Source organism: Chionomys nivalis, chromosome 7, assembly GCF_950005125.1.
Source record: "Chionomys nivalis chromosome 7, mChiNiv1.1, whole genome shotgun sequence".
Taxonomy (NCBI): Eukaryota; Metazoa; Chordata; class Mammalia; order Rodentia; family Cricetidae; genus Chionomys; species Chionomys nivalis.
The window spans coordinates 32,463,458-32,477,989 of record NC_080092.1 but is presented as its reverse complement, the minus strand read 5'-3'; the positions used below and the strand labels follow the sequence as shown (position 1 = coordinate 32,477,989).

Here is a 14,532-nt window from a genome sequence, read left to right as displayed (position 1 = left end):
TCGCACTTTTCTTGTGGATTCTATCCCTATCAAGGTTAAATGATACTAAAAGAGCAGAAGAATGTCAGGACGTGGAGAGTACCCCACTCCCCCACAGCAGGCCTACTCAGATGTCAGGGACATGGGAAAAGCAGTGGGAGAACCAGGTGGGTCCCTGTGGGGCTCGCCCTGCCGCCTCCTGGCTTTAACTAGGATAGCTCTTCCAACGTTAGTAGTTCGCTTGGCAACCATTTTAACCTAGTAGATGAGAATCGATGTGGGGGAGGGAGGCATCGCACAGCTCCGCCCACGAGCCTCGTCGTCGTTGTCTAGATCTGCGATTCTGCGCCCTCTTCAGTTCGCTCAGCACTTTCCTTAGAAAAAAGTCTTTGTCTCGAATTATTTGCTTTTGTGGTATTCAGTTTGGCACCCGGAGCCTTGTCAGCTTAGGCAAGTGCTCTGAGCTGCACCCCCCTCCCCAGCCCAACGAACAGATTTTCAATGTTGTAGAGACTGGTACTAGCTCCCTAATGTCTCAGCCAAGGTCTATCACAGAAGTTAAATCACAAGCTGTGTTCGAAATGTACTGAGAGCTAATAGTCTTTAGGTTAAAAAAAAAAACAAAAAACAAAAAAACAAAACAAAACGGGTGGTGGTGGCTCCCACCTTTAATCCCAGCACTAGGGAGCAGAGGCAGGTGGATATCTGGGAGTTCAGGTCAGCCTGGTCTACAGAGTGAGTTTGAGGACAGCTAAGACTACACGGAGAAACCCTGTCTCAAAAAAACACACACACACAAAGAAGAAAAAAAAGACAATAGAGAGGTAAAAAATTATACATAACATAAAGCCAGTTTTGTTTTTTATTTTTTCCTGAGACGGGTTATTTATGTAATCTTGGATGTCCTGGAACTAATGCTGTAGACCAGGCTGGCCTCGAACTCAGAGTTTACTTCAGCTTCTTTCTTGCCACCATGACTGCCACATGTCCCCACGCCTCCCCACCATGATGAACTCTTACCCTCTGGAACAATAAGACAAAATAAACTCTCTTCTTTTTTTAAATATTTACTTTATGTGCACATGCCTGAGTGTATGCTGGAGTCTGCACAGGTCAGAAGAGGTGTCTCGAAAGAAAAAAAAAAACACTTAGCATCAATACATAACATGCACCCACACATACAGTTTTTCCCCAGTTGTCTTACATGTTTTGGTGGTCTCTTACAAAACATGTAAAAGGGAAAATATTGACTCAGGACCGCCAAGACCAAATTCTCAGCACAAAGAAGATTTGTTTTCCCTAGAAGGACAGAGGGCAGGAAATAAGAGATAAACACAGAAGATAAAGGATGAGGGAGAAGGGGAAGAGGACAAGGGAAAGGGAGCAGGGGTATTTGTCCCTGAGAGACAAAGGACTGCCTCTGGATAGAGAGGAGACAGACATCGCACACAGGCAAATGGTGGTATATAAAGTACAAGGATAAACCCTATGTTAGGATGAAGTGTCTTATTTTAATCGGGCATATTAATTTGGTGAACCAAGGGGGGCTTTTGATTACTGAACTTCAATACTTTGATAGCTGGACATTGGTAGTCAGCCTCAGGAGGACGAGGTGGCCAAATAAGGGAATAGACCTTGGGGCTAGCTTCAGGAATGTAACCCAAAGGTTTTTTAGCAAGGCAGAGGGAATGGAGGAGAAGGACAAAGCCTGCCGGAGCCATGCCTGCCACACTCTAGCTGACCAGAGCACCTTCTTCAGCATGGTCATTGTGTACAGCGCCCCACCACCACCATGGCCACATCTGTTCCTCCCCTGCCCATCCTGCAGGCGTTCTTACAAGTACTTCCTGTTTTCCAGTAGGACACTTGTCTGTTTTCCCTCTTACGAGTTGTGCTTCTCAGGTTATGGAGTTGGTTCAGTTGGTAAAACAGTAGCACAACGATCAAAGTCAGTCCGCAGAACTCCCATGAAAAATGCCACAATGGCTTGTGCTTGTATTCAGGCCCTAATGAGGCAGAAACAGGCAAATTCCCGTGGCTAGTCAGCCTAACCTACTGGACAAGTTTCAAGCCAAGGAGAGACCCTGTCTTTATTTTATTTTATTTTTATATTTATTTATTTATTATGTATACAATATTCTTTCTGCGTGTATGCCTGAAGTCCAGAAGAGGGCACCAGACCTCATTACAGATGGTTGTGAGCCACCATGTGGTTGCTGGGAATTGAACTCAGGACCTTTGGAAGAGCAGGCAATACTCTTAACTGCTGAGCCATCTCTCCAGCCCCTGTCTTTATTTTTATTATTTTATGTGTATGGATTTTTTTGCCTGAGTGACCATGTCACATGAACACAGTGCCTGTGTGGGCCAGAAGAGGGCACTGGATCCCTGGGAACCCGTGTTTTAGTTATGAGCCATCATGTGGATGCTGAGAATTGAACCCAGGTCCTCCACAAGAGCAGCAAGTGCTCTTAACTGCTGAGCCATCTCTCCAACCCCTTACCTAATTTTAAATTTTATTATATTTATTGATTTTTGTTTTTTTTATTCTTTTTTAATTAAAATTTCCAACTGCTCCCCGTTTCCCATTTCCCTCCCCCTCCTCCCACATATTGCCCCCTCCCCCCGCTCCCCTCCCCCTATCCCCACTCTACTTCTCCTCCCCCCAGTCCACTCCCCCTCCCTCTCGATACTGAAGAGCAGTCCAAATTCCCTGCTCTACAGGAAGACCAAGGTCCTCCCACTTCTATCAAGGTCCAGGAAGGTGAGCATCCAAACAGGCTACGCTCTCACAAAGCCAGTTCATGTATTAGGATCGAATTGATTTTTGTTTTTTGAGACAGGGTTTCTCTATATAGCTCTGGCTGTTCCGGAACTCACTCTGTAGACCAGTTTGACCTTGAACTCAGAGAGCTGCCTGCCAATGCCTCCCTGATGTTGGGATTAAAGGTATGGGGCCACCGCCTCCAAGATAACTAAGCTTAAAAATCAATTTGCTCCTATTCCTTGTGTTTTGCTAACACAGTCTAACCCTGAAAAAATCTGAAATCAAAACCAGTCCAAAATGTGAAAGGTTTTGAGTGACAGCGTGTCACTTTTATCACCAGTATAAAACACTGAACGTTCATGGTTTGGATCTGAAATGTCCCTCACACGCCTACACGCCTGTTGTGTAACAAAACCCTTCCTGGAGAGATGCAGCACACATATCTACTTATCTCACTTAGGGGACCCATGACACACCAAGGTGTGGATATCACCAAAGTCCAATTTGGTAGAACCAATGAGTTTTATTGTGGTTACTTACAGGACTATGGGTGAGGGTTACTTACAGGAGTAGAAATGACTCAAAAACAGCTGCATTGCCGGACAATGGTGGCGCACACCTTTAATCCTAGCACTCGGGTGGCAGAGGCAGGTGGATCTCTGTGAGTTGGAGGCCAGCCTGGTCTACAGGGTGAGTTGTAGGACAGTCAGGGCTGTTATGCAGAGGCAGAGAAACCCTGACTCAAAAAACAAAACAAAAAGACAGCTGTATTACCAAAGCCCACCCCAGCATGAGTGGGCTCACAAAACTGAGAACCTGGAGCACACTGCACAGCCCACAAGTAGCTCAACAGATTAGAGAGCGGCCTTTCCTGGTCCCTCAGATGGTCTAAACTGTAAGGAGCCATTTCAGGCTTCTCCTTTCTCACATCTCACAGGGCCTTGAAGGAAAAATCTTGAGACAAGAAAACTTAAAGTTAGCCAAAACATTACATGCTGACCGTGGAGACTCAAGCTCTGGAAAACACCACAGAGTGTCTTCGTGGCTTCCTGCTTATCACTAACAGCAGGTGTTCTAGCCACTGACCTTGCAACTGCCCTGCTTAGCTGCCAAACTGCCCCACTTAGTTGCCTAGCTACCGAGCCCCTCCTTCCCTTACCCCTTTCCTCAGTTCCCCCTTGCCCTAGCTCCTTTCTAAGGAGTATTTAAGACATGAAACTTGCTTCAATAAACGGATGCCTTGACAAAGAATACTGCTTGGCGTCCATTTCTCTCTCCTCTCATGTCTTTCAGATAGTGCCTCTTCAAGACCCTGGAGTAACTTAGGACCTGCTGGGCAGGTTGACTAAACCTCTACCAGCAGGTGGGTCTGGTTTCAGAGTCTTCATAACTTAGCTTTCTGAGAGTCTTCTGTGCAGCTGCTTTGTTCATCCCAGAGCAACTCTCGACTTTTATTGCTTACTCTGGCAGGGAGGGGCTCGCGAATCTGGTCAGTTTCAGGGACTTCCTGAAGCTATTTTGAATTGTTTACCTTCTACTTGAGGAGCTTCCCTACAGGATGGAATGTTTCAAACTCAGAGGAAACTGTTACACAATATCACCAAAGACTGTAAGCCTGAAACACTGTCAGGAGGTGGAGGAGTTTTTTTTTTTTTTTTTTTTTTTTTGGTTTTTCGAGATAGGGTTTCTCTGTGGCTTTGGAGCCTGTCCTGGAACTAGCTCTTGTAGACCAGGCTGGTCTCGAACTCACAGAGATCCGCCTACCTCTACCTCCCAAGTGCTGGGATTAAAGGCGTGCGCCACCACCACCCGGCCGAGGTGGAGGAGTTTTTAGGAGGTGGAGCCTAGAAGAAGGTGGTTAGTCACTAGCCTTGTGTCCCTGAAAGGATGTTGGACTCACCCTTTCTGCTTTCCTGCCTTCTGAAAAGAGCTTCTCCTCCATGTGCCCTCAACATGATAGATATACTGTGCAACCACAGGGCCCAGGGACTATGACTAAAACCTCTGAGGCCATGAACTGGAACAAACATTTCCCCCTCTGGGCTGCATAAGTCAGGGGTTGTGGCGGTGCATACCATAATCTCAGCTCTTGGGAGACTGAGGCAGGACTTTGCTGTGTTTCTTACAACGAATGAGTGAACTACTGAGTGAGATCGTTTTAAGGGAAAAAAACTGAAATAAGGGCTGAAACAATGACTCAGTGGAACTTGGTTTGATCCCCACTCCATAAGGAGGCTCACAACCCATGTAACTTTAGTTCCAGGGGATTTGATGCCCTTTTCTAGACTCCATAGTTATTGTGTGCACATGAAGGACAGATATATATGCAGACAAAATACCATATACATTAAATAAATTACCTCAGGCTACATGTATAAAATGTGTATAAAATAAAACTTATTTAGACAAGGGTCCTGTAAGATTCCTCATATGTGTATATAAATGTCTATGAATTCAAGAATCGGATACAGGGTTGGACGAATGACTCAGTGGTTGAGAGTACTTGTTGCTTTGTAGAGAACCTGGGTTCAGTCCCTAGATGACTCACGACACCCCTAACTCCAGTTCAGGGGTCTGATGCACTCTTCTGACCTCAGAGGGCAGGAGACAATTATATGGTACACATACATACATACATACATACATACATACATACATGTAGACAAAGCACAAAACAAAAACTTCATAAAATACAAAACAGTAAAATCTGGTATATTTCTGGTTCAGGTATTTCAGATAAGGTATCCTTAATCCATTCTGAGTTTCTTTTTTGGTTGCTTGGTTTGGGGCTCCATTGTATGTGTATTTGAGGCAAGGACTTACTCTGTAGCCCAGACTGGCCTGCAATTATATAGCTCTGTCTGGTCTTGCACTTCAAACAATCCGCCTGCCTCAGACTCCCAAGTGCTTGCTAGCTAGGATTACTGGCTGCAAACCAGGAACTCGTGGTGTATGCTGTACAGCATTCTTTACCCCTGACCGTTTTTCCTGGCCCTTGCTCTAATCTCAGCGGCCATCTGCTACCTGAGCCGGTAGGTAGTGAAGGGACACATGGCCCTGGCAGGCCTTGCTCTTCTCCCCAGTCTCCTCTTCCTTGCTAAAAACCTTTAGATTGTATTCTTGAAGGTCTATTCCCCAAGGTCTATTCCCTTATTTGACCACTTCCTACTCCTGAAGCTGACTAACAACATCCAGCTACCAATGTATTAAAGTCCAGCAATCAAAAGCTCCCTTTGGCTCACCTAATTAACATACCCAATTAAAATTAAACCCCTCATCCTAACACAGGGTTTTCCTTTTTACCTTTATCAACCCCATTTCCTATGTGCCATGTCTGTCTCCTCTCTATTCAGAAGCAGTCCTTTGTCCCTCTGGGACAAATACCCACTTCCCCTTTCCCTCATCCTCCGCCTTCCTCTTCTTCTCTATTTCCTTTACCAGCACATCCTAGCCCATTCTAACAGAGACTTCCCCTTTTCACCTTTAATCCCAGGCCTCAGGAGGCAGATCTGGGCAGGCAGATCTCTGTGAGCTCAAGACTAGCCTGGTCTACAGAGTGAGTTCCAGGACTGGCTCCTTAGCTACTGGGAAACCCTGTCTTGAAAAACAAAAAACAAAAAACAACAACAACAACAAAAAAAACTAAAACCAAAACAATTACACCTGCAATGTCATTGCTGCTGTTTTTCTGCCTGGCTCAGAAAGCAGACACTTTTATTTATTATTTATTTTGTTTTTTTTTGACCTTGGCTGTCCTGCAACTCACTCTGTAGACCAGGCTGGCCTCAAATTCACAGGGATCTGCCTGCCTCTGCCTCGGGAGTGCTGGGATTAAAGGTGTGTGCCACCACTTTTCTCCTGCAGTTTAATAAAGGGTCTCTGTGAAAACAGGTGTTTGCGTGTGGTTTGTTTCTAATCTGGGTGTGTGTGAGGTCTCCTTTCAGGTAGACTGAATTTCAGAGTGCTTGTCTGTAGGTAAAGGTTCTGGTCTCATGACCTCCGCTTTCTGAGCTCACCACCCACTATGGGATTCTCTATAAGGGATGTGTGTTATGGTCTCTAGAGAAGAGCTTCCCAAAGAGTCAAATACACTTCCTTCTTGCTGAGCCTCAGCCTCTCTTAAGTATCTTATCAGCTTTTCCACAGCCTCCAGTGTATCAGAAACATGTTTAAGCCGTTGTTTGCTGCTGGGTGTGGTGGCACACCTCTTTAACCCCAGCACACATAGTGGGATTCTTCCCTTAAAAATGAATTATTGTAGTTCTGGAGTTTGAACACAGGAAGTCTTGCGTATTAGACAAGTGTTCTCTCAGCTGTGTCTCAGCCCCTTTGCTGCCACATATATATGCACACACACATATGCCACACACATATATATGCCACACACATACACACGTTATTTATGTGTGCTGTTGTGAGGCCCCAGTGCACCTTTCTTTGTTTGGTTCGTTTTTGTTTTCCGAAATAGGGTTTCTGTTTGTATCTCTGGCTGTCCTGGGACTCGCCTAGACCAGGCTCGCTTCCAACTCAGATCAAACTGTCTCTGCCTCCCGAGAACTGGGATTAAAGGTGTATGCCACCACTGCCCCGTTCCCAATGCATTTTTTTTTTAAAATGCTGGGTCCAAATAAATGCCTTTATTCCACGAAGGAGAAAATCAGACCCTAAAGGAGGCATGAATGGAAAACAAAACAAACTGAACCACTCCGGCGAATGCGGGAAAGCAGGACCCAAGGTTTCAAGAAACTACTTTAAGACCCTGGGTCGAAAAATAAATAAATAAAAATAAAAAATAAAAAAAGCAAAGCATAGGGCTGGAGAGATGGCTCAGTGGTTAAGAGCATTGCCTGCCCTTCCAAAGGTCCTGAGTTCAATTCCCAGCAATCACATGGTGACTCACAACCATCTGTAATGAGGTCTGGTGCCCTCTTCTGGCCTGGAGAGATACACACAGACAGAATATTGTATACATAATAAATAAATAAATAAATATTTGGAGTTCGAGGCCAGCCTGGTCTACAAGATCTAGTTCCTGGACAGGCACCAAAACTACAGAGAAACTCTGTCTCGAAAAACCAAAAAAAAAAAAAGAAAAAGAAAAAAAAAAAGCAAAGCATAAACCCCGAGTCTGTCCATCTCTCCCCAGTCCAAGTGCCACACGTTCTCTGCCTCCTGCATCGGAATAACTGGGAAGCACACAGCGCCACCCAAAGAGCACGGTGCCTGCCCACGGGCAACGGGCCACCCGGACCACTGGGGCAGGGCAAGGTGGGGTGCGCACGCGCAGCTCGGCTTTATGGATGGCTTTATTGCGTCACCGGGACCCTAGAGCGCGCGGCTGGATCACAAGCACGCTCGCGCCCTCGTGCTTGCGTATCTTCCTCTGCCAGGCGCGCGCCGCGACGGCGGGGTCTACGTCCGCGTCCACCTTCTTCTCCAGCAGGTGCAGGCGCGCGGTGGTCTCGGTCAGCATGTCCATGAGCAGTTCTTGCTGCAACTTCAGGTAGTTGTTCTCCTCCAGCAGCACCTGGCTCTTGATCGGCTGCACCGGGGGCTTCCAGGCTGGGCTGGCGGGCGAGGGCAGCGGCGACCGCGCGCGTGCTTGCTGCCCCTCCGTGGTCCAGCGGCCGTCGAGGAACACAAAGGTCTCGTCGCTCAGTCGGGTGCGCGGCGCGCCATAGTTCAGCCCCAGCTCGGCCTGGCGCGTGCGGTGGTCCAGCAGGTAGAAGGTGGATATGGATGACATGCGGCGCAGCGGCGGCCTCCGCGGCGAGAAGCGGCGCGAGAAGTGGTCGGCCCAGAACTGCCGCAACTGCTCCCACAGGTGGCCCGCGTGGCTCGCGGCCAGGCACTCGAAGGCCTCCAGGGCGAAGCGTGGGTGGGCTGCGCGGGGTATGCGGGTGTCCGAAACCCTGCTGTCCTGGAATGATGAATGCGAGCCAGTGGCACTGCTGAGAAGCAAATGGTCGGTGAGCGGCCTGCTCAGGACAGGTTGTCCCCATCACCCAGGGTGTCCAGGGCTCTACAGTTCCAAACCATTGGGGGAGCTCATTCCTGCATAGTCATGCCACCAATGTTCACAAAAACCAACTCCCCCAGGACCCTTCATTTGTGGGTGTGTAAGAGATAATGTAGGTAAATGCCTGGGAACCCCTTTCTCTGGGATGCAGCTGAAAGGGACCACAGGTGGAGATCAGTAGCCGAGCAAGTAGGACAAGCCTTTGCTAAGTGGAATGGGAATGTGATGGAGAGCTGTGAGGCAGTGTGACAAGGCTGTCATGCTCCAGATGTGTGGAAGAGCCTGGGGATAGGACCGGTTCTGAGAATAGCAGTAAAGTAGGCAAGAAAGGTGAGCCAGGGCATGTTGAGGCGCGGTAAAGGCCAGTTGGACTGTTGAGAGGTCACTCTTTAAGGGAGGCTGCTGAAGGTTGCAAAGCCAGAATTAGTATGGATTCCACAGTCTGGGAAGATGTCTGGCATAACTCCCATCTTTTGATATTCTTATATTGGCACCTGCTCCTTGCCAGGTCTGATCTGCACAGAGGGTACCATCAGCACAACTTTTGTCTGTCCTGGATCTAGCTCTTGTAGCTCAGGCTGGCCTCGAACTCACAAAGATCCACCTCCTCTGCCTCCCGAGTGCTGGAACACGTGTCTTGACCTAGACCTATGCCTAGCTTTAAGGTGGCTGGGATTCTGAAGAGTGGAGTTGAGTTGTTCTAGCAGGCTACTACGTCAAGGATTCTAAAACCCAGATTTCCATTCTACCAGGTCCCATTCTACCTCTTTATCTATTTTCCCAGCACCTACAAAGTACTGATTCTACTGTGTGTGTGTTTTTTGTTTGTTTTGAGACAGAATTTCTCTGTAGTTTTGGAGCCTTTCCTGGAACTAGCTCTTGTAGACTAGGCTGGCTTCAAATTCACAGAGATCTGGCTGCCTCTGATTCCTGAGTGCTGGGATTAAAAACATGTGCCGCCACCGCCCAGCTGGTGTGTTGTTTTAAATAGTTTTCCCGCCCGTGGTGGGAATAAAGAGAAATACAGGCAGGGTTCCCTCTGCCACACCTGCATTAAATCAACACATACTTCTGCATTTCGGCAGAGGCAGGCTGATCACTGCCCTTATCTAGGTCATGGAGACTGCCTCTAGAAGCCCTCCACATCCATTCTTGAGGTCACAACTCCCCCAGAAGACTGTTCACTGACATCCCTTGTGAGTTGTTCCTCACCTGTGGATGTGGTGTAGATACCCACGCTGCTGTCCCAGGCCTGGCCTCATTTCTGGACCACTTCACCCCTCTTGTCTGCCAGCTATGACTCACAATGCCTCCTTGCCAGGCCTCCGAGGGTTGAGATGCGGACAGTCAAACCGAGACAGTGTTCAGTGAAGTGAAGTCGGTGAGCTCTTCTGTGCTCCAGGCGCTGTTCTAGGAAAGTGAAGGCAGTTTATTAAATAGCATTTCTTTTGTTTAGGTCTTTGTTGTTTTGATTTGGGACCTTTTGAAACAGGATCTTACTCTGTAGCTCAAGCTACATGCTCTTACCTTGTACATAGCCCCGGCTAATAAGAATCCTCTGAGGGTAGTGGTGGCATACGCCTTTAATCCCAGCATTCTGAGGGCAGAAGCAGGAGGATCTCTGTCCATGAGATCCCAGCATGATCTACAGAATGAGTTCAGGGACAGTCAGGGCTGCACAGAGAAACCCTGTCTTGAAAAGCAAAAGAATCTTAACAATTTAACGTTCCAGCCGGGTAATAGGTATATGCCATCATGCATAGCTTTCTAATTTTTTTGTTTTGTTTTGTATTTGGGGGTAAGGGAGTCGGCAGGGTGATCTCTGGCCAAAGGTTGACATCCAGTATCTTCCTTGATCACTCTCCACCTTATTTATTTAGTTGTTTTCTTTTTAAAAAAAATTATTTTATGTATATGAGTGCTCTATCTGCATATATAGCATTATGCCAGAAGAGGGCATCAGATTCTGCTATAGATAGTTGGGAGCCACCATGTGGTTGCTGGGAATTGAACTCAGGACCTCTGGAAGAATAGCCAGTGCTCATAGCCTCTGAAACATCTCTCCAGCCCCTTACTTAGGTTTTGAAAGACAGGGTCTCTCTATGTAGTCCTTGTTGTCCTGGAACTAGCTCTGTAGACCAGGCTGGCTTCAAACTCAAAGAAATTCACTTGCTTCTTAGAGTGCTAGAATCAAAGGTGTGTACCAACATGCCTGATCTTCCACCTTATTTTTTTTAAATTTGTTTATTATGTGTACAGTGTTCTATCTACATGTATGCCTGCACTCTCTAGAAGAGGGCACCAGATCTCATAACATATGGTTGTGAGCAACCGTGTGGTTGCTGGGAACTGAACTCTGGATCTTGGAAAGAGCAGCCAGAGTACTCTGAGCCATCTCTCCAGCCCCTTTCACTTTTCCCCCCAGAGACACGGTTTCTCTGCAGCTTTGGGGCCTGTCCTGGAACTAGCTCTCATAGGCCAGGCTGGCCGTGAACTCACAGAAGTCCACCTGCCTCGGCCTCCCAAGTGCTGAGATTAAAGGCGTGCGTGCTCCACTGCCGCCTGGCTTCACGAACTTAGTTTTTGAGGCAGAGTATCTCAGTGAGCCTGCAGCTCACAGCATCAGCTAGGCTAACTGGCCATAAGCTCTAGGGTTCTTCCCTCTCTCCCTCCACTTCTACCTGGGAAGTGTCGAGTGAGTGGGCAGGGACTCCCAGAGATGGTGTCTATGAACTAACTAGGTAGGAGTGGGGTGCCACCCGGCCTCTGCCCAGCTCTGGGAATTGTGTGTTGAGTTAGTGAAGCTATGGCAGAGGGATCCAGTTATCACTTCTCTCCCTTCCCCAGGTTCCAGGTAGAAGCTGCTGAGTCCTGCAGATTGTGTGTAGGGGTGCATGGGTGTCAACGTTCAATGTCCTCCTGTCTCTGTACCCCAATTCCACCCAGCACTGGGGTTATATAGCAGGCCGTGCCACACCCACTTTATTGCACGAAGACTGGTGTTCTCTTCAGGTTCTCGTGCCTGTGCAGCAGGCACTTTACCCACGGAACCTTGTCCCCAACCCCTTACTTGGGTTTTTTGAGACTCAGTCTTGGTTAGCCTAGGTTGGCTCAATCTCCTAGTCCTAAATGATGATCCTCCTGTCCTTAGTGTCCTGAGTAGCTCTGGCCTATAGGGCTTATGCCACCATTCTTAGCCAGGGTGTGGAGTGGGAGGTTACCATAAGGTGTCTGAAACTGTTCTGGGGATTTCTCTGGTGAATATGTGGATTGTACTCCAGGAATGTGCGTGTTGCAAGCTTAGTCCTGAGTGTGGCAATGGAACCTTCTGGGGGCAGGAGACTGAGCCCGGGGCCTCCTGCATGGTGTTTGTATTAGTCTCCCACTGAAGCCTTTCAAAGGAAAGACCTAGAGCAATGGGGTCACTGGGGACACTGCCCCAGAGGGATCAGTGCTGGGCTGCAGTGGTTGGTTAGTTCTGGTGTACAGAGTGAGCTGGGGCCCCACCCCTCTCTGGGGGTTCTGTGCAGTTCATGGTTGATGGTATGGCCACTGGTTAAGGTTCCCGTGATTCTTTTACCAGCCCTAATGGAATTCATCAGTTTATTTTGAGCTTGCATAGGCACTCTGTCTCTCCCCGCCACACACACACATACAACGTGAAAGTCGAAGAGGGCTTAGTTGGAAAAAGGAAAGCAATTAGCAATAGCGATGGGGGAAGAGAGGGTAAGGGAGAAAATACGATCGAATACACTATGTGCATCTGCAAGTAAGTTATAATGAAACCCACTATTATGTATTATTTATACTACTAAAAAGCATTTTTAAAGGGCAAGAATGCCAGGCACAGTGGCCCTGTATTCCAACACTCAGGAGGCTGAGGTCAGAGGATTACTCTGAGTTCCAGGCCAGCCTGGAACTACAGAGTGAGTTCCAGATCAGCCTGGAATAGAGTGAGACTGTTTTTTAAAAATGCAAGGACAACAAAAACAGAGTAAGCTTGAAATCAGTTTTTCCATGTGATCGCTCCCCTTGAATCCCCATCATGGTGCTGTCTGCCATGTTGTATTACAGTCTCATCAGGGCCAGAATAAACCAGCACCATGCTCTTGAACCTCCCAAACTGTGAGCTCTCTCTCTCTGTTTTTTAAATTAACCTTTTTTTGCGGCAGGACTTATTTTTATTTATGTGCATGTGTAGCAGACTTTCCTTTGGGCCACCAACCAGCTCCCAAATAAAGACATAGAGACTCAATGTTAGTTATGAATGTCAGTCTTAGTTTAGGCTTGTCCTACTAGCTCTTTTTGTTCTTGTTGTTATTGTTGTTCTTTTGTTTTGTTTTTTGATGCAGGGTTTCTCTTTAGCTTTGGAGCCTGTCCTGGAACTTACTCTGTAGACTAGGCTGGCCTCTAATTTACAGAGATTCACCTGTCTCTGCCTCCTGAGTGCTGGGATTAAAGACGTGCACCAACCACTACTGCCTGACCCACTAGCTCTTTTTTTTTTTAAAATATTTATTTACTTATTATGTATACAGTATTCTGTCTGCATGTATGCCTGTAGGCCAGAAGAGAGCACCAGACTTCATTACAGATGGTTGTGAGCCACCATGTGGTTGTTGGGAATTGAACTCAGGACCTTTGGAAGAACAGGCAATGCTCTTAACCGTTGAGCCATCTCTCCAGCCCCCCACTAGCTCTTATAACTTAATTTAACCTGTGTCTCTTCATCTATCTGCGTTTTGTCTTAGGCTTTTTTCACTTTCTTTCATTCTGTATGTCCTACAACAGGTCTGGCAGCTACGTGACTGCCTGACCCCAGCTGTTTCCCTTTTTCCCCTTGTTCTCTTTTCTTCTACTTTTATTCTCTCTGCCCACCAGCCCCACCTTTCCTTCTCCTCTCTAGCTATTGGCCATTCAGGTTTTTGTTAGACCAATCAGGTGCTTTAGGCAGGCAAGGTAAAACAGCAACACATCTTTTCATCAGTAAACAAATGCAGGATGAGCAAATGTAACACACCTGTGCCTAGTTAAACAGATGAAGCATAAACAAATGAAACAGACCTTTACATACATAGGCTCACACTGCCTATAATTTCAGCTCCAGGAAATCCAATCCCTTCTGGCCTCTGCATTTATAATTTTTTTTTTTTTTTTTTTTTTTTTTTGGTTTTTCGAGACAGGGTTTCTCTGTAGCTTTGGAGCCTGTCCTGGAACTCCCTTTGTAGACCAGGCTGGCCTCGAACTCACAGAGATCCACCTGCCTCTGCCTCCCAAGTGCTGGGATTAAAGGCGTGCGCCACCACCGCCCGGCTGCATTTATAATTTTATAATTAAAAATAGAAATCTTTTAAAAACGTAGGGGTACCTGGTAGTGGCTGCATAGGCCCTCAATCCTAGCAATTTAGGAGGTGGATCTCTATGTTCGAGGCCAGTCTGGTACAAAGTGAGTTACAGGGCAGCCAGGGCTACACAGAGAAACCCTGTCTAAAAAAAAAAAAAAAAGAAAGAAACCTAACTAACTAAATAATAATACATGCTGGGGAGTGGTAGCACTCACCTTTAATCCCAGGAGGCAGAGGCAAGCCAATCTCTGAGTTCAAAGCCAACCTGGTCTACCGATCAAGTTCAGGACAGTCAGAGTCAGAACAATACAGAAAAACCCTGTCTCAAAAAATAGTCAATTTAGTGGAACCATGCAGAGTGACACAACCTTCGGGTGGACTGTGAGTTCAAGTCTAGTCTACAAAGCAAATCCCGAGCCAGC

At 47.1% G+C, this 14,532-nt stretch overlaps 1 protein-coding gene across 1 annotated transcript; it reads right to left on the bottom strand.

The window, feature by feature from the left end:
- Window positions 1–8,060: 8,060 nt before the first annotated feature.
- Cby3 (chibby family member 3) lies at window positions 8,061–10,301 on the bottom strand. Its single transcript, XM_057773445.1, has 2 exons — window positions 10,293–10,301; window positions 8,061–8,666 (listed from the first exon to the last, which is right to left on the bottom strand). Exons 1-2 carry the CDS (start codon window positions 10,299–10,301, stop codon window positions 8,061–8,063), a joined length of 615 nt encoding a protein of 204 aa, XP_057629428.1.
- Window positions 10,302–14,532: the final 4,231 nt, after the last annotated feature.